The sequence below is a fragment of the Zalophus californianus genome, chromosome 6, assembly GCF_009762305.2.
Source record: "Zalophus californianus isolate mZalCal1 chromosome 6, mZalCal1.pri.v2, whole genome shotgun sequence".
Lineage (NCBI taxonomy): Eukaryota > Metazoa > Chordata > Mammalia > Carnivora > Otariidae > Zalophus > Zalophus californianus.
In genome coordinates this window covers 48,141,146-48,163,001 of record NC_045600.1, presented here as the reverse complement: position 1 = coordinate 48,163,001, position 21,856 = coordinate 48,141,146, and the positions used below count along the sequence as shown (strand labels likewise).

At 39.2% G+C, this 21,856-nt stretch overlaps 1 protein-coding gene across 2 annotated transcripts in view; it reads right to left on the bottom strand.

Annotated features, from left to right (window-relative positions):
• Nucleotides 1-21,856, bottom strand: part of L2HGDH (L-2-hydroxyglutarate dehydrogenase) — a 43,704-nt gene that overhangs the window by 2,776 nt on the left and 19,072 nt on the right. For both annotated transcript variants that reach the window (XM_027569990.1, XM_027569992.1), the window contains 5 exons: nt 21,213-21,375; nt 19,281-19,315; nt 12,917-13,084; nt 11,833-11,990; nt 10,408-10,539 (listed from right to left, as the gene is read on the bottom strand). In XM_027569990.1, coding sequence (XP_027425791.1) covers nt 10,408-10,539; nt 11,833-11,990; nt 12,917-13,084; nt 19,281-19,315; nt 21,213-21,375 — 656 coding nt within the window. The remainder of the gene's footprint in view (nt 1-10,407; nt 10,540-11,832; nt 11,991-12,916; nt 13,085-19,280; nt 19,316-21,212; nt 21,376-21,856) is intronic.

Here is a 21,856-nt window from a genome sequence, read left to right as displayed (position 1 = left end):
TCACAAATTAGTTTTTTTTAAGATAGTTAAAACTTACAAATGAAATCTGAATAAGATATTTTTGAATCCAAAAGTACCTCCCTTATACAAGACCAAGCAAGGCTGTGTCATATATTGGATTTGTGTGCAATGTGGTGGCCGCAAATGCCCAGTTCCTAAGGGTGAGACATAGCGCAAGCCTGTCCACCATGGCGTTAACCGGCTGAAGTTTGCCTGAGGCCTTCAGTCTGTTGCAGAGGAGCGAGCTAGACGCCACTGTGCAGCTCTGAGAGTCCTGAATTCTTATTGGGGGCAAAGATTCCATGTACAAATTCTTCGAGGTTATCCTCATCGATCCATTCCATAAAGCAATCAGAAGAAATCCTGACACCCAATGTATCACCAAACCACAAGCACCGGGAGATGTGAGGGCTGACACCTGCAGGCCTCAAGAGCCAAGAGCTGTGGCCTTAGAAATGGTCTCAGCTTCCACCACACTATGAGTGGTTCTTGCTGTGCGGCACGGAGAAGATGCAATACTCTCCAGCTCCACCATTACTGCTTATAATATTTGTAAAATTCTTTTTTTTTATAAAGATTTTATTTATTTCTTTGAGAGAGAGAGAATGAGAAATAGAGAGCACGAGAGGGAAGAGGGTCAGAGAGAGAAGCAGACTCCCTGTGAGCAGGGAGCCCAATGTGGGACTTGATCCCGGGACTCCAGGATCATGACCTGAGCCGAAGGCAGTCGCTTAACCAACTGAGCCACCCAGGCGCCCGATATTTGTAAAATTCTTACCTAATAAACAATTAGGACAGTCATGTCTGCTTAAAGTGTTCTTTGTTAAAATTAGTTGTCTTCAGATTATTCCATGAATGCACTGTCAAAATTATGAAAGTTAAAGTGCAATAATGTTTGAAGACTATTAAGTGATAGTGTATTTTGTTTCTGATACACACTTTTGTCTTCGCTTTATCTTCTTAGGGAGTTTATATGCCAGTGTTTAAAACGCTGTTTGGTATAATAGGTGTAAAATAAATTCTGTATAAGTGGAATGCAGAAGCTAGCCATGTCATTTGTTGGTGCATGTAATGAAACCTACACTTCATTGGAGTGATATAATGCTCTGCTGGTTTACTCTCAAATGGCTGTTTTTAGAGGTTTGGTAAGAACAAGCTTTTTAAAGCTTGGAAATGTGAAGAACATCCTAATCTTTTATCATGATCGCATGCAGAATAATAAAGCTAACTAGGGCCCACATTTTGAGGTTGAATCCAATATTCTATTTATATAACTGCTGCTTCTAAAAGAATAGTTTAAAAGAATGCCACCATTTTTAGGAAAACTGAATAAAGCTGTTGTAAGAGGGCTCTCTTACAAATGAAAATAAATCCTGCTTAACTTTAAAAAAAAAAAAAATTACCTCCCTTGGAACTGTTCAGAAAACCGAGTTTGAAAACAGCTGCCTTAGGGGTGCCCGGCTGACTCAGCTGGTAAAGCAGGCAACTCTTGATCTTGAGGTTGTGAGTCCAAGCCCCATGTTGGGCATAGAGCTTACTTAAAATAATAATTAAAAAAAAAAGGAAACAGCTGCCTCCAAACACACCACAAAGACTCAAGAAATCAGGCAACAATATTAAACATTTTAGTGATTCTGGGCCAATGAAGACCAATGAAGATAAGTACTTGAGGAAGACAGAACACTATAAGAGCAATGCCTTCTAATGATATTAAGATAACGACAATAATAACTAATAACTATTATTTACTAAGTGCTTTCTCTGTACTAGGAATTCTCTCTAATTCTCACAACAACTATAAGAGGCTGATACCATTTATATTTAACAGCAAAGAAACAGATTAAATAACTTGCCTGAAGTTACACAGCTGGAACTGTTCCTTTGTATAGAGGTAAATAAGAATTACAACAATAAAGGTAAAAGTAATCTTTAAAAGTAATCTAGCCTAGAGAAGCCTGCAGGGAATCTGGGCAGGGGATTTTTAAGGTGTAAGGATTTCCAAGGAAGAATCAGATACAACACTTAGAACACGAAAAGAACCAGACTGAAGCTGAAATTTCTTCGGGTGAGGATACAGATCCGCTGGTACACCATGTTATCAGCCGGCATGGGCTCCATTTAGTGCATTCTCACAAGATGAGCTTATCTCAGCTCATCAAAGAAGCATTTCTCCCCTCTTTTCCTGAACAAAGCTGCTGTTGCTCTTAAGAGCATCTCTAGGAGTTTTCTTGTCCGGCACCTTTTATCTGGCAGAAGGCCAGCATGTAGGGGACACACAGTGGCATGACCAGCCATTGATGTTTAGTAATCAAAATAAAACTTTCCCTTCTTACAGAGGCTTAGTTAGTACATTTCTTTGACTTCCCCTTCTTAGCAAATGTAAGTCAATACTGATTAACAGCAATTACAAATATGTCTATACTTAATTTATTTCTTACAAACACCAATTATCTTCCCAGTGTCCCCTCCCGCCCAAGTGTTCAAAGTGTAATCCAAAGTGTAAAAAACAATATACAATATTGTTTTTCTAAGGACCTCACTTTAGCTCAAACTAAAGTTAACTACTTAACATGAAATGTTTAAAACTACAAAATTCTTCGTGTTCCCTCTTTAGCACTTAATGCAACTTCAGGGTTTTTCTTTGCATGATTATATATATAGGCATTCCCCCACAGAATACCTCATCTTGACAAGAGCATTATAACTTGAAATTTCAGGTAAGATGAACTATAACTTTCTTAAGGGCCAACATCTTTTTTTTTTTAAGATTTTATTTATTTATTTGGCAGAGAGAGAGAGAACACAAGTAGGCAGAGCGGCAGGCAGAGAGAGAGGGAGAAGCAGGCTCCCTGCTGAGCAGGGAGCCCGACGCAGCGCTTGATGCCAGGACCCTGAGATCATGACCTGAGCCAAAGGCAGACGCTTAACCAACTGAGCCACCCAGGCGCCCCAAGGGCCAACATCTTATACAACACCCCTACTTTACCCTCATGTCTAGATTTGTGCCTTAACATAGTAAATACTCAATCAGGCTAGAAACTTAATTTTTTGACTTCTAATTCTTTTTTTTTTTTTTTTTTAAGTAGGCACTATAACCAGCGTGGAGCCCAGTGTGGGTCCTGAACCCAGGACCTGAGCTGAGATCAAAAGTCAGATGCTTAACTAAGCCACCCCGGCGCCCCTTAACTTCTACTTCTTTAAAAATCTATTTTAATAGCTGAAAGAACAAGCTAGCAAATTTAATATTTGTGAATTCAGCTACATCGACCTATTTAGTGCTATTGTATCTATGTATTTTGCTATATTTATAGCTAAATTGAATGGGAATGTAAATTCTAAACCCTTATATGTGTCTAGAAACAAAAGGTGACTATGTAACTAACAGCATTCCTTCATCTGAAGAGTGCTGTCTTTATTACTTTATTGTTTTGTGGCAGGCATTATCTTGTGAGTTGGAAAAGAGCTATGAAAGGCTACAATTGACATCTTTGACCAGTTCCAAATAGGACAATTTAGTATTTTATAAAACTCACCATGGGATCTACTGTTAATCTAAAAATAAAAGTTCACATGAGCATACTGTATAGGGAAAGTAAACTAGTTCATCTTAATTTCCAAACATGAAGCAGGGGCATTTTTGTTACTAATCTTCACCCTAAAAGGACTGATAAGAGAACATGGTTTTTTTATGCCCAATTTTTGAATTTTGTTGAGAACCTGATTTGGGGATTAGAACTTTTTGAGCCTTTGTGTATATATATTTTCTGAGGGCTTGAATAACACAAGCATTCTGTAATGGGAGTTGTGGATTCCTATACATATTCAATCAAGTGTTTTAATTGTGTTATTCAAATCTTCTAATATTTTACCTGCCTGATCTATCTTCTATCAACAGGTCTTAAAATCACCCACAACTGTAGATTTGTTGATTTCTACTTGCAGTTATGTCCATTTTTATTCTTTGTATTTCGTATCTCTGTTATTATATGCAACAAGTTTATAGTGACCTTCTTTATTGCTAGTAATTTTTGCCTTAAAGTGTATTTTATCTAGGGGCACCTGGGTGGCTCAGTTGGTTAAGTGGCTGCCTTCGGCCCAGGTCATGATTCCAGGGTCCTGAGATCGAGCCCCACGTCGGGCTCCTCACTGAGCGGGGAGCCTGCTTCTCCCTCTCCCTCTACCTGCCGCTCTCCCTGCTTGTACTCTCCCTCTCTCTCTAATAAAAAATAAAAAATCCTTTAAAAAAAAAAACAAAGTGTATTTTATCTAAAATGACTAGTACTCATTCTTCTCCTTCTTCTTCTTCTTTTAAGATTTTATTTATTGGGACGTCTGGGTGGCACAGTTGGTTAAACGTCTGCCTTCGGCTCAGGTCATGATCCCAGGGCCTTGGGATCGACCCTCCTCTGGCTCCCTGCTCAGCGGACAGCCTGCTTCTCCCTCTGCTCGCTGCTCCCCCTGCTTGTACTCTCTCTCTGACAAGTAAATAAATCTCTTTTAAAAAAGATTTTATTTATTTGAGAGGGAGAGAGAGAGAATATAAGCGGTGGGGGGCAGGGGGAGCAGAGGAAGAGGGAGAGAAAGAATCCCAAGTCGACTCCACACTGAGCATGGAGCCCAACGTGGGGCTGGATCTCATGGCCCTGAGGCCATGACCTGAGCTAAAACCAAGAGCTGGACACAATCAACTGAGCCACCCAGGTGCCCCTACTCATCTTTCTTCTAATAAGCAATTTGCCTAGCACACAGATGAATTCTTTTAATCCAACATGACAATTTCTGTCTTAACTACTAAGCCACTTACATTTATTGTCATCACGGATATGTTTGATTTCTACCATATTATTTTATGCTATTTAACCTGATTTTTCTCACCTTTCTTGACTTGAGTTTTCTTTTTTTTTTTTTTTAAGATTCATTTATTTTAGAGAGCGAGTGTGAATGTGAGCAGTGGGCAGGGACAGAGGGACAGGGTAGAGAGAGCCCCAGCAGACTCTGCCCTGAGCATGGGGCCAGAGCCAGGCTTTGATCTCCCCACCTCAGATCATGACCTGAGCCCAAACCGAGGCAGATGCTGAACCAACTGTCTGACCCAGGAGCCGAGTTTTTACAGTCTTTTTTCCTCCTGTACCAATTTGGAAGGTATATAATCTATTTCTATTCTTGTATTTTGTTTTATTTATTCAGATGGGATTCACTGTACATCCTGTGAATTTTATGTCTTTTTGTCAATTCTAGGAAATTCTTAACTACTCCTCTTCAAAGTACTGCCTCTTCTCAATTTCTCTGGAATCCTATGAAATATATAGTCTGGATTCTTCTCATTTTCTTCTCCATGTCTTTTAATTTCTACATCATGCACCTTTATCTTGCAATGTCATTCTCTAACTATTCAGATTTACCTTTCAACTTATTTATTTTCTCTTAAGGTAGGTCTAACCAACTATCTAACTTAGTCATTTGAGTTTTAAAATTTAAGAACTATATTCTTCACTTATAGAAATTCTAATTAGTTGGTTTCCAAATTTGCCCAGATTTTTGGGGGGAGGGAGTCTTATTCTTTTTCATGTTTTCAAGTTACTAGGTTATTTTATGGTTTCTGATATTACTATTATCCATTTAAATTCACTGGGTTACTTTATGGTCTAACATTACTATTAACCCAAGTTGTTACAGGTCTAATTCTGGTATTTATTCTATCTGCTTATTTCTCACTTACGGTGTTTTATAACTTTTGATGGCAAGGTCCTGTTCAGAACAGCAGGACTTTATCTAGGAGAAATCTATAGGGGTTGGGTTGAAGTTACGTCCCTCCATAGAGGTTTTACATTTGCTTCTATCTGGTGCTCCAGGGGTATTACCATCCTCAAAGAACTTTTGTTTTTAATGGAAATTTTTAAACACATACAAAAGTAAAATGAATGGCATAATGAACTGGTATCTATGTATTACCTAACTTCAACAATAATCAACACACAGTTAATCTTGTTTCATCTACATCTCCACTCACTATCCACCTTTTTTCAACTGAATTATTTTAAACCAAATACCAGATAGCATATCATTTCACTTCATTTCTTTTAAAAGGATTCTTAAAAATAATAATTCAAAACTAATAACTGTTTTGTATCAACAATATTCAGTCTCTGGTCAGATTACCCTGTCTCTCTAATTTGTTTAAAGTGAGAGAGGGAGGGGCGCCTGGGTGGCTCAGTTGATTAAGCGAATGCCTTTGGCTCAGGTCATGATCCTGGAGTCCCTGGATCGAGTCCTGCATGGGGGTCCCTGCTCCGCAGGGAGTCTGCTTCTTCTTCTGACCCTCCCCACCTCATGTGCTTTCTCTCTCTCTCAAATAAATAAAATCTTTAAAAAAAAAATAAAGTGAGAGAGGGAGAAATGGTTAGTTTGAAGAAGGATCCAAACAAGTCTAGACCTACTTTTTTTTTTTTTTAAAGTAATCTCTACACCCAACGTGAGGTTGGAACTCATGACCTGATCAAGAGTCTCATGTTCTATAAACTGAACCAGCCAGGCACTCCTGGATCTACTTTTTAAGTTAATTTCTCAGCTTAAGGTGCCTAGATCAAGATGGTAGTATAAATTCAAACTCTAAGCATTTGTGAGGGCAGGCCCAAGCTTCTAGATTTTTAGGAGATTCCACCCCCCCCCGCCACACACACACACACTCCCTCTACCCCCAAGACCAGGATAGACAAAATTTTCCTTAACACTTTCTGGTGCCAAGAGGATTTTTTTTTTCTAGACTTTCTCTTCACTGAAGGTATAGACCTTCAAGAGCCCCTGGCTTTACACAGGGGTCTCAGTTCCAAGTTTTTACCTATTATAGACAGGCCTCCTTCCCAGCACTTGAGCAGCAATTAAAATATAAGTCCCTAATGTTTTATACCTTGCTTTATGTGGTGGATACATGAGCTTATACAACCACCAAAATCTACTGAGCACTTAAGATCTGCATTATTTTACTGTATGTAAATCATGTATCAAATAAAAATAAAGCTCAGTTATATTTGCATGAAAATCAGCAAATCTACCCCCCTCCTACCCAGAATAACACCAGTACCAATTCTTCTTAGTACATGGGTTTTCAATTTTCTCTTTGTTTTTGCTTCTGGGATGCTCCTTACTTTGTTGCATTCACAACTATAACGTATTTCAAGGGATTTTTATATTTTCTCCTGACTCTTGAGTATTTTGTAGTGTGAGGGTTGCCGAATTCTCTAGACTAGTTGTTCTCAACCAAGGGAGATTTTGCCCCCTAGAGGATATTTGGCAATGTCTGGAGACATTTTTGGTTTTAACTAGTAGAGTAGTAGGTAAAGTTCAGAGATGCTGCTAAACATTCCATAATGAACTGGACAGTCTCCCACAACAAAGAATTATTTGAACCAAAATTTCAGTAGTGCCAAGATTGGGAAACCTTGATCTAGATCACCTTAATTGTAGGAATGTTTGGCTATCACCTTTGCCTTTCACAATGACATAGTATATAGTCTTTAGCTATCACTCACCATGAAAACATCTTGCCTGAAAATTTACTCTAAAATTCCCCAAATAAGACATTTTTAAAAATGAAATGTGGGAAAAAGTGGGGATCCTGGCATATGTGTCTTCATCTTTTCCACTCTTACAGATAAAACAGATAAAAACTTAAATTACCATGTCAAAATTAATCACAGAACAAATGAAAGGACTTGAGTTAAAATTAAGAACCTTAGAAATCATCACTTAACAATGAGAGATGTATTTGACAGATTATACCTAGTACACGTATTTGACAGATTATAACTTTACATTCCAATCCAATGTTCACCAGTAAATTATTGCCCCAAATGCTCTGGCTAAGCAGTAAGAAGTCAAGCTGGATGCCCTTCGGTGGCAATTTAAGGACACTATCTTAAGCTAAATATCACACTGAAAGTGCAGCTTCAGTTCTCTTTGACTATCTAAAACTGCTTAATATGCTTCTGCCTCAATATTAATGATAGAGCATTTATGGTTTTACTACACTGAGCTGCAAGACAGGCAGGACTTGAGCTTCAAAATGTGGAAAAGTCTAGTGATCTTATTTTATTATTATTTAATATTGCAGGTATATAAAGAGGTACAGAGAATAACATAATAAACACCTATTTTTTTTTCTTTTACTAAACAGCTGAAGAAATAAAGCTCATAGATATGACAGAAGCCACCTATGGAACTCTGACCCCATCCCCTTCTCTCCCCAGAGGTGACCACTCTCCCAAATTAGGTGCTTATTACTCCCATGCTCGTTACTATTTTCACAGGACATATACAATCCATAAACTATATATGCTATTGTTTAAACCATATAAATGGTATCAAACATATTTTCTACAACTTCCCTTTTGCTACTGATAATTTCCTTCTTTTAATAGCTACAGGAATCAAGGGAAGGAGTATATGAAATAGCTGAATCTGTTCAGCTTCTCCGTCTCCAAAGAGAAACCCTCTGATTAGGTTGAATTTGTCCCTAAATGTACCTGTCTACAGTGCTGTGTGCCCTTTTCTGCTACATGCTAATGAATCTGGAAAATGAAATTCACACCCTTATACTGAGAGACAGGGATACTCACCAAAATCCAGTTCTACCATATAAAATCCACTGGTCTAAAGAGTTTTCCCTTCTATGAAAGTGTGGTAATAGAATATGGGGAGTGAATTCACTGCAACTGTTCATATACAGAATTCACTATGTCCACCTATTGTGGGCTTTTTTGTTTTTTTAAAAATATTACTTAGGGGTGCCTGGGTAGCTCAGATGGTTAGGCATCTGTCTATGGCTCAGGTCGGGATCCCAGGGTCCTGGGATCGAGCCCCACATTGGGCTCCTGACTCAGCGAGGAGCCTGCATCTCCCTCTCCCTCTGCCTCTCTCCCTGCTCATGCTCTCTCTCTCTATCTCTGTGTCTCAAATGAATAAATAAAATCTTTAAAAAAATTTATGTTTATTTGAGAGAGAGAGAGAGAGATTAAGAAAATGAGTGGGAGGAGGGGCAGAGGGAGAAGCAGACTCCCTGTTGAGCAGGGAGCCCGACATGGATCTGCATCCCAGGACCCTGGGATCATGATCTGAGCCGAAGACAGATGGTTAACCGACTGAGCCACCCAGGTGCCCCCACCTATTGTGTTTTTTAAGGAATATTAATAGCAATAACAGATACCAGATCTGACCAATCTATTTTCAGATATAAAACATAAGGAGTCTGCTAAAGCAGACCACTGAAAACACAGAAGCCTTTATTTATAGGTGAGTGAAAGAAAAGAAAGCCTAGATATTTTTATCCCTTCCATTTCATGAGGTAAGTAGAAGGAGTGAGAGAGATAAGAGTAAAAACATTAGCTAGGTTTTAATAGTTCTAAGGATTCAAAGAGGCTGGGCTGAGAATGATACCTTAGAGTCAGATTTAGACCATGACGCTCAGTTCCCCTAAGGGAGACAGCTGACATGATTACTGCTCTCTTTCCAGGCAAGTTCAGCAGCTGTTACTGAGAAGACAGACATTCAGTACCCTAGAGATTCATGGAGAGATGGATTCACGGACAGACAGTACTTCAAAGTACATTGCTGATTAGGCCTAACAATAGCTTAGTCAGGGAAAATGGTGAACACCCTAAAATATCACCAAAGAGAAAAAGAAAATAGGCTTTTATTTAGGACAATGTACAGCTCAAGTCCAGAGAGCCTTTTATCCTTGAGAAAAAAGTTATCCTTCCTTTTTAAGTTACCCTTCCTTGGCCTCACACCCCTGGAGCACTAGGACTCAGACTGCCTGTTACCACACTACTTCCCACTTCTGGCCTGCAACTACAATCCCTGTTGTGGAGTAGGACCCAAGAAAGAACAAAAGAGGAAGAAAGGAAGATGTCACGTATAGAGGTGTATCTAAAAGGTTGTAAAATGCAATCAAAACATAATGTTTTCTGTGTTTCTTACCTAGTTAACATGGTGATCGATGATGTTACACCATTTGGTTTTGTTAAAACCAAAAGGCTTTGCAATGACAATAGTGAGTAGCCAGGGAGATTAAAAAATTTCAGGCAAGATGTTTTTATCATGAGTGACAGCCAGACATGAAGGTGAAGGTGGCATCACAATATAGCTGCAGTGGACATTTGAGTTTAATGCTGTAAGGTAGTCTAGAAAGTTATAAATGCACCTAATCTGGGCACTAAGGGCCAGGATGCAGCAAGGCCTGATGCCTGCACTGCAAAGGGAACTCAACAGCTTGCTGGGAAAGAGAGAACACACAAAGATTCAGTGGGCACTCGGACTCTGCAAGTGTGCTTATAAATCACCAAGTCAGAACGACCTCCCAGGGTCACCTAGGTCATGACCATATTTGCAATCCTCACAGTTTTTCCTTACCTCAATATATCACTGACAGTAATTTCAGGGATAAACTTTTGAAGGTGCTTCACTGTTGCACTGAGAAAACAGGCTTTATACATTTCGTTAATTCCATAGGAAAAATTCTGGAATACCAATTTAATCAAGCCACTGAAAGCAAAAAAAAAAAAAAAAAATCTTTATAAGAGAAAGCAATTCTTTATTACTATAAAACATCTTTACAACTATGAGATTTGGGGGGGTGGCATCACAGAAATATAGGCAAAACAAAAAAAAACATGTATTAAAAGAAAATCAATTTTTGGTCAATATAAGAAGGAAACTTCATCAAAGGAATGAATACCTTCCAAACTTAAATTCCCAGGGAATGCTGGTTTCAAACTGGAATTCTATAAAGCCTGCCAAAAGCAAGGTTTTCTAATGCAAATGGTACACGCTTTCAAAACCATACCTAAAAGGTAACAGACCTTTAAATCAGAGCCATTAAGCAAATGGAGTATCTACCCTATTTTTCTTTAGTGAGCCAGAGGGAAGATACTCCAGATCCTCAAGTGAGACTCTACGGAGCCTGTGTGTACATATATGTGCTTTTATAAGCACACATGCTAGGAAGCCCCATCCTAAAATTTCTGTTTCAGAATCAGTAAGGGTGAAACTTGAGTACAGCCGGACAAGCTTTCTAGTGATTTTGATGTGAAACCCTCTACAGTTTAACACTGTTAAAAGGACCAAACAAAATACCTCACTGAATTATTCTTTACAATAATAAATAATCTGCCATCTAGGTTAACACAATTTATTGTTAGTTTTCCACGAAAGGAAACAACTTTGGTTATCAGCAATTTCTCTAGTGGTTTTCAAAATAATGGTGACTGGCTTGAAATGATCTTATCAACGTAAGGCATCTACTAATTCTGAAGGAACTTTTTTTTTCCAAACTCAACTAGAAGATTAGCCAAACAAGATTTGGATTGTCAGATATGTGTTTGGCTCTTGGTCTTGTTCTTTTTGACCAAGACACTACCCTGGCTCATCAGAATTTTCTTTTTTCTTTCTTTTTTTTTTTAAAGATTTATTTATTTGACAGAGAAATAGAGAGAGCTAGAGAGCACAAGCGGAGGGAATGGCAGAAGGAGAGGAAGAAGCACCCTCCCCAGTGAGCAGGGAACCCAGTGCAGGCTCAATCCCAGGCCCCTGGGATCATGACCTGAGCCAAAGGCAGACGTTTAACCATCTGAGAAACCTAGGCATCCTAGAATTTTCTTGAAGTAGTTAAAACATTATGTTTATTCCACAAAGCTCCTAATCTGGAGTAACAAAAAAAATCAATATCCCAATTACAAATACGAGGATTTACCCAATAAATAGAATATCAAGAAAGATAAAATTTCCCACATTAAAAACATAAGCATATAAAATCTTTTTTTTTTTACATAAAGTTACCTCTTCATAATTACATCCATAACATCTCTGGCACTGAAGTCAAAGGGTTTGTAGCCCTCTCGTTTAAAGGCAAGAACCGCATTAGGCCCTAGCCAAATACTGCCGTCCATCCTCGGTGTGAAGTGAACCCCTAGGAAAGGAAACCGGCTATCTGGGACCTATGGATTTAACATGGCAGAGTTATCATTTCATATTACATTCTATTATATATGCAAACACTCAACTAGTAATATAAAACACTTTCTTCCGATGCATTTAAGTTGCATTACTTTTGATCTGTTATTCAGATAGTCTTTTCTATATTTATATAACACGCTTCTGCCTAGAAATGCCACACAGGAAACAGTGATGCTATTGATACTGATATATACCGTCCCATGTATTCCTCTTTCTGGATTAAAAAGAGAGAGAACTGTACTAGTTCAGGCTACCCCACTCCCCAGCCCCTCCCCCACAACTAGGAATGTATGTGGCTGGCAAGTAAAATCAGAGCTGCCAGGAAAAAACACTCATTTATAGTATAGGCTTTTAGAAAGTGGAAATGCATTAGGTTGAAGCAGATAAAATGTATGTTTTGGCACCATCAAAGACATTAAATAGCTGAATAGTGGCAATTTCATCTGGTTCAACTACCTGGTAGTTCCAGAGAGAAGAATAAATTCTTCCTGGAAATGGCTCTGTCTATACCATGAAACTACAGAGTGGTCACATCCCCTTTTCTGCACCTATCTATCCTGAACTGAGATCTTTCTCAGCTGGGTATCTGGGCATGCTGTAAGGGAAAGTTCTCTTATGTGCTCCTTCCACCAGAGAGGGGGAGGAATTGGGTTCTTCATAGTCCCTCCCATGGTACACTCTGCTTTCTAGAGACATGCACTTGTAGGCACTTAATTACAATTTCATTACCATGATTTCAGCATAAAGATTTAGGGATTTAATGACAAGAGAAACAGGTGAAATGCTTGTTCAAAAAGCACTTCAAAATAGCTCTTAACTTCTGACCAAAGTAAAAATTTTTGTTTCGTTCCCTTTTTGCCCACAGCCATCTGGAGAAGGGTGAGAAGGCAGAAGCATCATTACCTACCGGATAAATATTTCCTTTTACAAGATAGCATTTTTCTGGCTTCAAGAGCAGGTAATCTCCCCGGAATGGTACAATTCGAGGATCAGGATTACAGCCACTCAACTCTGAAATACGGTCTGAGTAAAGTCCTGCACATGTCACAACATACTGACACTGAACCTCCTCTCCCTAGTGCAAAAGAAAATAAACAGTAGCAAGTAGAGAGGAGAAAAATAGGTCAAGGGAGGAGAAGAGGTGATAGAAAGGATAGTAAGGGTACAGAAATGGACTTTTTTCTTTTTATTTCTTTTAAAAGAAGAAATTAAGTGCAAGTATCAGCAAAATAAGTTCTTCAGCGTCTAGGTAGCAGCTAGAAACCTAGGGTACTAGCACACAAGAAGATGTCACCTTAAATTTTATACTTTAGAGGTACAATCATTGACGTTGCAAGGATACTTAAGTTAGACAAACACACACCCCTATTTTACTAAGACCTACCATGAAACTTAACTATTCGCTGTATTAAGAAGCGAACTTCATTTAAATGGATGGCTCCCACCAATATGGCCTCCTCTGTATTTGAGACAACTTCTGTCGTATCTATGAGTAACTACCCTGTTACTCTCAGGTTGCTTCCCACTCAATAATCTTGCTCAACTCCAACCCACCAACCAATTTCTCCTTCCTGATCAATATGTACTTTGTAAATTGAGGCTACTTTTGAAATCTCATCCTTTCAATGCACATTCACCAAGAACACACAATATAGTTAAGGTTTGCTTTAATGACTAGGAGACTACTAATCTTAGGCTGCTATATTTTCCCATAAATTGTATTTTGTGATCATCTGCATATTTTTTGCTCTACCCTGCCAGCATTAGCCCATTTGTCACCCTATTTCCTAAATGATTTCATTTAACCCCAACTCCCTACCACACTCTAATTCCCATCTCTTTAATTCTTACAGATTACATAAGAAAAATTTAATTAAAAATTAAAATTAGTGCCCCCCCCCTTGCTCCAGGTAATTTCCTGTCCCTAGACTTCTTTCTCATAAAACCTGTTTCTGAAGCCTCAGAACTACATCTTGACATTCTTTCTTTCCAGCCCTTACTGAAGAGCTATGTCAACAACAACAAAAAAAAATGCCTTCTTCTAAATAGGCTAATATCTTTCCGGTTCATCTAGAGGTATACCAAAAGTACTTGAAATATTTTTATGTGAAATCTACTAGTTCCTACTTGAAAGGTCAGCAATTCTTTTGTTCTTAGAACATAAAATGTAAATAAGACTAATGATAAATGCAAAGATAAGAGAATTTGTAAAATGGTACCACCATGCAATAACCTAGAAATTCTCTTTTAAAAACTCAGGGAACAGTTCCAAAGAAAGAAATGACTAAAAACTTTCATAGGTACCTGAAATAATTTTATGCCAAACATGAAATAATAATTAAGTTCAGTAATACACTAATTTCACATCCAAAATCAAAATTTAGGCAAACACTGATTTATTTGTTCAAACAAAAATTTCTTTAAAAAAATAAACTATGCATCTCTCTTGCTATTTCAGAAGTGAAACAGACTTTTCCCCCGTATATAACATATAAATCTTTAGTTTGCAAATCCTCTCCCCCAAACTTTATTTATTTATTTATTTTTTAAGAGAGGGAGGAGGAGGAGGGGCAGAGGGAAAGGAAGAGAGAGAATCTTAAGCAGGCTCCATGCCCAGGGCAGAACCTGACACAGGGTTCAATCTCACAACCTTGAGATCATGACCTGAGCTAAAATCAAGAGTCAGACACTTAACCGACTGAGCCACCCAGGCGCCCCCCCAAAATTTATTCTTAATTTAACCTCTTTTAACCTCTCATAAAAGCACAGACATTCAACTTGATAAGTTGACTCAAATTTTTTAATTATTAAAAAAATGTTTGGGCGCGTGGGTGGCTCAGTCAGATAAGTGCCTTCTGCTCAGGTCATGATCCCAGGATCCTGGGATCAAGTCCCACATTGGGCTCCCTGCTCAGCGGGGAGTCTGCTTCTCCCTCTGCCTGTCACTCCCCCCTGTTCATGATCTCTTTCTCTCTCTCTCTCGCTCTCTCTCTCAAATAAATAAAATCTTTTTAAAAAGTAAATAAAAATAAAAATGTTTAATTATATTTAACTATACTAAAGGTAAATGCCAAAATAAAAGGCAACAGCTATAGCAACTGTGGGTGAAATACATTTTCACTGGTATCCCAGAGGCCCCTGCCTATCTTCTATCACATGATGCCATACTCTAGTGAAAATGGCCCTTCCGATGAGGGTGGGAGCAGAAACAGACTTTTAATCCTTCTTTGAATGGAGATCCTGGATGCTCTGTCAGTCACTTGGGCCACATGACCCAGTAGATCTGATGGTAATCAGGGTGTCTGTGGCAGACAGCGATGTTTTATGGAGACTTTGGTAGGTCCCTATAGGCAAATCACAACACAGAACTTTAGGATTTTGGAGGAAAGTTATACCATCTGCAGATAACTGTCTTCCTTTTGAGAAAGTGCTTCTGGCTTTGACTCAATACTTGACCACAGATCACTAAGTTACCATGTGAACTATCCATTATTAACTGTATGTTGTCTGACTCACCAAGCCACAAAATTGGGTGTGTACAGCAGTACTCTGTCATCAAGGGGTAGCAGAATATACAAGATCAGGGATGTACAGGTCCTGCAGGCATACATAAGTTACAGAGGCAGGTGGCTCAAATTCCCATGGCCCCTAGTCCTGCTAAATTACCTCCTCCTTTTCCAGTTGCACCTGTGGCCCTATGGGAAGGTCTCCATGATCAGTTGACCAAGGAAGGAAAAACACAGGCCTGGTTTACAAACGGTTCTACACAACATTCTCGCACTTGAAACTGAACAGCTACAAACGAGTGACCCTGAAGGACTGTGGTGTAGGGAAATCTTCCCAGTGGGCAGAACTTTGAACACCATACCTGTTGTTTACCTCACCTAGAAGGAAACATGGATAGAAGTACAGGTCTATACTGCTTCATGTGCAATAACTAATGCTATGGCTGGTTGGTTAGGAAAAGGAGCTCCGGAAAAAAGGTAGGTGAATGGACCTCTCCAAACAGGCTCAGTGAGTAAAGATATTTGAGTTCCATGTGAATGTTCACTCAGAGTAAACATGGCAGATGAAGATTTTGATAATCAGTAGACAGGATGACCTGATCTATGTATGTTAATTAGCTTCTTTCCCCAGGCACCCCTGTCCTTACTCAATGGCTCCCTGAACTAAACGGTTAGAGCAACAAGGATGGGGGTAATGCATGCATTCAGCAACATGGACTTACTCCCCAACGCTGATCTGCCTATAGCCACTGCTGAATGCTCAATCTGCCAACAGCAGAGATCAACAAAGCTACTGATATGGTCCCTGGACCACTTCAATCAAATAAAAAAAAAAAAAAGAGAGAAAGACCAGCACTTAGTCCTCACTGAAATAGATACTTGCTCTGGATATAGATCTGTCTTCCCTGCTTACAATGCTTCTGAGGAAACCACCATCTGTGAACCTACAGGATCTCTTATTCACCATTATGGTATTTTGCCCAGAAGCATTACTTCTGATCAGTGAGCTTATTTTACAACAAACGAAGCATAACAATAAGTTCATTCTTGTGGAATTCACTGATCTGACCATTTTCTCCATTGTCCTGAAGCTGCTAGGTGACAGAAAGTAGAATGGGTTTTTGAAGATTCAAAACAGAACTAGCTGGCTGGCAACACCTTGCAGGGCTGGGGCAATGTCTTTCAGGATGCTCTATATGATTACTATATGGTGTTGCTTCACTCAGAGCCAGGATTCACAGGTTTAGAAATCAAGAGGTAGAAATGGGAGAAATGGGAGTAGCTCCTTACTATTACAGTAATTCACTAGTGAAATTTTTGCTTGCTATCCCCACAATTTTGGTCTCTGATGTTTAGAAGTCTTGATTCCCAAAGGAGAAATGCTTCATTAGAGAATAAAAAATCGTTCCATTATCCTGTAAGTTGATACTGCCATACCTGACCACTTTGGGTTCCTTGTATCAGTGAATCAACAGGCAGAAAGGATTACTGTACTGAAGGGGGAAACTGGAAATGAGTCTCATGGAGAATTAGGGTTGCTACCACACAGAGAGTACTAGGGATGATAAAGAGAAATATGTCCCAAATATATATCTCCCGGGGGTCTCTCTTAATATTTCCATAGATTGATATAAAAGTTAATGGAAACCACCAAAACCCAAAATAGGCAGGGCTACTAATGGCACAGACACTTCAGGAATGAAAGTTTGAGTTATCCCACCAAACCGGAACATGACTAGCTGAGATGCTTGCCAAGGGCAAAGGAGCTATGAAATATGTAGTAGGAGGAAATTATAAATATCAGCTATAACCATGTGATCAGTGAGGGAAATGAAGAATGTAGTGGTTATGAGTATTTCTTTCTGACTTTGAAATAAATATATTTGACTATATATTACCCAATTCTTTCTTTCTCCTCATTGTTACGGATTGAACTGTGACCGTAATTCCACAAGTGCATATGTTGAAGACCCCGCTCTTAAGGTGACCGTATTTGGAGACAGAGCCTTTCGGAGGTAGTTAAGATTATATGAGGTCGCCTAATCTGTCTGGAATGACTGGTGCGTTTCTAAGAGTAAGATAATAGAGACTGCTCTCTCTGCATATGTGCACGCACAGAGAAGAGACTACATGAGGACCCCACAAGAAAGCAGCCGTCTACAAGCCAAGAAGAGAGATCTCACCAGAAACCAAGTCTGATGGTACCTTGTTCTTAGACTTTGAGCCTCCAGAACTGTGAGAAAATAATTTCTGCTCTCTAAGCCAGCCAGGCTGTGGTATATGATAAAGAAGAAGACTGATACACCCATCTCTACCATTTCTCCATTATCTAACACGGGGCTTTTCAATCTCAGTGCCACTGACGTTTGGGGCCAGATACCTCTTTGTTGTGGGGGCCTATCCCTCACATCCAGCATCCCTGGCCTCTACCCACTAAATGACGGTAGCGCTGACCCCCTCCATCAATTGTGACAACCAAAAATGTCTCCAGACATTGCTGAATTATCTCCTGGGTGGCAAAATCACCTCCAGTTGAGAGCTACTGATCTAATATATTTAAGTAGTGGGTAACCTTACATCTCAGTATTTAAGTTAAAGGATCTCGAAGAGGGAATGTGACTCAGCTAAAAAGAAATGAAAATCACCCAAAGATGGATTGAGTGGACTTCGTATCTTTTTTGGAGAGTTAGCATGCCTTCAGTTGTATAAAAGATAGCTGCATCGTGTAGGTGGAATCATAATTTTTGCTACTGTCTGTATTTGGTAGTTAAATGTGGTCATAAGTAAATGGATGCCAAGTTGAAAAGGGATGGACTGTGGGTGTTTAACCTTGTCAATTTGGTTGAGCTGGGAACTCTAACTGATAGAATCCCCTTCCTTGTAATGGTTCCAACTTAAAGTTGACCAAAATAGGAATTGCATATGATTTGGCAGGCAGAAGTAAAGCAGCAGCCATTATTTTCTGAAGGTCATTCCAGTCCAGTGTGGTGACAAAAACCCACTGCTAAGTGAATTACAGCTCCATATTTAGCTCTGCTTCCCAACTATCGATCCTAGTGACCAAGTGCTGCCCTCTCCCACTACTTGGGTGAGAGGCAAGAGCTACCCCAGAATGCTTCATGAGCTTCCCATTTGCAGTTCCACTTTAGCAGTTGGACACACTTGGCTTCGCAGACTGGCTGGAGATGCCTCTGATCTGCCAACTCCCCTTCTGAACCTGTGCTTCCCCAGATCCCTTCACAACTGTGTAAGACCTAATTCCTGTAATAAATCCTACAACCTCATTAATGACTCTACTCACGTGACTGAACTCTGATCAGAGAATATACAGCAAATGCAATGCTTCCGTGCCATTCAATAGCTCTTGTTTTAGACTACATGGAGATGAAGGAAAGCAGTTCATTTCCCTCTGAGCAATCTGCCCTCCACCAAAGTCCTCTAACTGGGAGAGAGTTAATAAGTTAATGCAGCTAAGTAGGCGGAGCAATAAAATATTTATCAGTTTTGCCTTAAATACACCAAGGGCTTATAATCGTATTCTTCGCTGGCACAATCACTTTGTGAAGATATTTTCAGTTGAAACCCTTCTTAAAAAGCAAGCTTTTTTAAACTGCTCTCAAAGAATTTCTCTCAGAATAACTTCTACATTAGACAAAATTCATCCAAGGACAGAAAACAGCACTGTGATTAATTCAACTTTTATGGGAGGAGAGGGAATGAAAGTAGATAAAGTAGATGCAAGTAGTGTTGTTTAAGAATCTTTACCTTTGTATTCCTTATAACGATTGGATATTTCGTCCCTGAAAAAAAAAAGAAAGAATTAGTGAAAGATTTATTTTTGGTAAAGAGGGCCTACATTTTTGAAATATTATACTAGTAACAAATGTCAACAATTTTCTTATTTGTAACCATGAGTGCCTCCCACTTTTCATTCTAAAGCTCTTTATGAAGTAACAAGATTAAACTAGTTCATATTTGATAATATATAAAACTCTGGCCTCTTTTCAAACTTGTTTTAATTCATTTAGTCTATGCTTATAAGCCACTCCCCACCTCAGATCCTACATAGGCAGTCCCAGCTTTTCTCTGAACTACAATCCTAGAAACCAAGCTGTAAAATAGATAGATCATCATTAATCACTTAGCAATAATCACACCTCGGATAAACCTCATTGGCTACAATACTGCCACTGCGCAACACTGATCATCATTAATTAGTATGTATTTTCGCAAAGGACTAATGAGTGCTTTTTGTCTAAGTGCTATAGGCTGAGTCTTTGCAGATCCTAGGCTGCATAGAGAAGTAAGAGTTATCACAATACAAAAAGTTCCAATAATAAACTATTTATAAAATTAGTTCCCAATCAGGCACATGGGATTTCAAAGTCTTAAAAAGCATATGTACACCAGGTAAAGAATATGATTTGCTTGGATCATAAATTTGATTTTATGCTACCTACCTATACCAATCTTAATTACTTAACAATTTTGCTCATCATATTAGTATTTAGAAGGACACTGGGAGAATGATTCAAATGGCCTAAATCTCCTTGAAAACCAGTGAAGGGGGGCACCTGGGTGGCTCAGTCATTAAGTGTCTGCCTTCTGCTCAGGCCATGATCCCAGGGTCCTGGGATTGAGCCCCACATCGGTCTCCCTGCTCGGTGGGAAGCCTGCTTCTCCCTCTCCCACTCCCCCTGCTTGTGTTCCCTCTCTCGCTGTGTCTCTCTCTGCCAAATAAATAAATAAAATCTTAAAATAAATAAAATAAATAAAAACCAGTTAAGGAAGAACTGAACACTATACTTTTTCTCCTTCAAATTTCCCAATAGCAAAAATGTCAAAAAAATTCAAGGTTACAAACCAATTCATTTGGTTTAAAAAAAAAATTATCCACAAAACGAAGCAAAACAAAACAAACTCTAAGTAGTCTACAATGGTGGGGCGCAGGGAGAGTTCAAAATGGCTGAGTCATACCCTGTCTCCTGACAGTCTGATTCATTAAGACTGGGTGATGCTAAAATCTGCATTTTTCTTTAAAGATTTTATTTTTAAGTAATCTCTACACCCCCACATGGGGCTCAAACCCACAACCCTGAGATCAAGAGTCGCATGCTCTTCTAAGCCAGCCAGGCGCCCTGAAATCTGCATTTTTAATAAGCATCCCCAAGGGATTCTGACTATATATCTACAAAATAAGTAAGTGTCTAGAGGCTAGTGTTTCATTAACAGTCTTGGCAGGTCAGGTTTTAGCGCCAGTCAGTAGTGTCCAGTCAGTGCCAAATTCTATCAGCTCAAGACTCACCAGAAGCCCCAGTTCTCCCACATCCAATCTCACATTCATCCCTTTTGCACCTGCATCCAGCTCTGCACCCTACTTTAGCCTAGCTTCTGGTGGCCCTCCTGCCAGTACCACCCCAGCCAAAAATAGCTGGCTTAGAAGTCAATATAAGTGGGGTGCCTAGGTGGCTCAGTCGGTTGAGTGTCTGCTTTGGGCTCAGGTCAGATCCCAAGGCCCCGGGATTGAGCCCTGCACTGGGCTCCTTGCTCCACAGGGAGCCTGCTTCTCCCTCTCCTTCTGCCTCCAGCACCCTCTACTTGTGCTCTCTCTGTCAAATAAATAAATAAAATCTAAAACAAAAAACAAAAAAAGAAGTCAATGCAAGTATTCAAAAAAAAAAGACAAGGATGGCTTACCATCTTTACTTCCTGACGGACTTTCTTTAGCCATTTCAATATCTTTTACTTCAAAATTGGTTAAGACAAAGCCACCTGCTTCTTGGAAATCCTGGGCAAATGACAAAGCCACCTGCCGATAGTCCACAATGCCGGTGTATGGGCAATCAATAGCCATTAGACCCTGGGATAGGATTATGAAAGTCAAGATCATACAATTAAAAATAATCGAGGATAGGTTGTTCAACAAATTTTATTTGGCACTGAATTTTTTTACTGTTAATTTTGATGGATTACATACATTATCATTTCTTGGCAAAAATTCGGTGCCTAAATCTGATGTTGAATAATATGTCTAACAAGTAAAAGAAATAATACTAGCTAAATAAGAAAATCTCTTGTACTCAGGAAATAATTCTCCTCTGTAGGGGAGTTAATTTTGCTGGGTTCTCCTGGCTGCTACAATGAGTTTTTCAGTTTTATTCATCCCTCACCATACCTGATTCTGATTCATATCTGATTCTGAGTCAAATTCTGTATCACCAAATGATTGTTTTTATTTTTTTTTAAGATTTTATTTATTTATTTGACAGAGACACAGAGAGAGAAGGAACACAAGCAGGGGGAGTGGGAGAGGGAGAAGCAGGCTCCCCACTGAGCAGGGA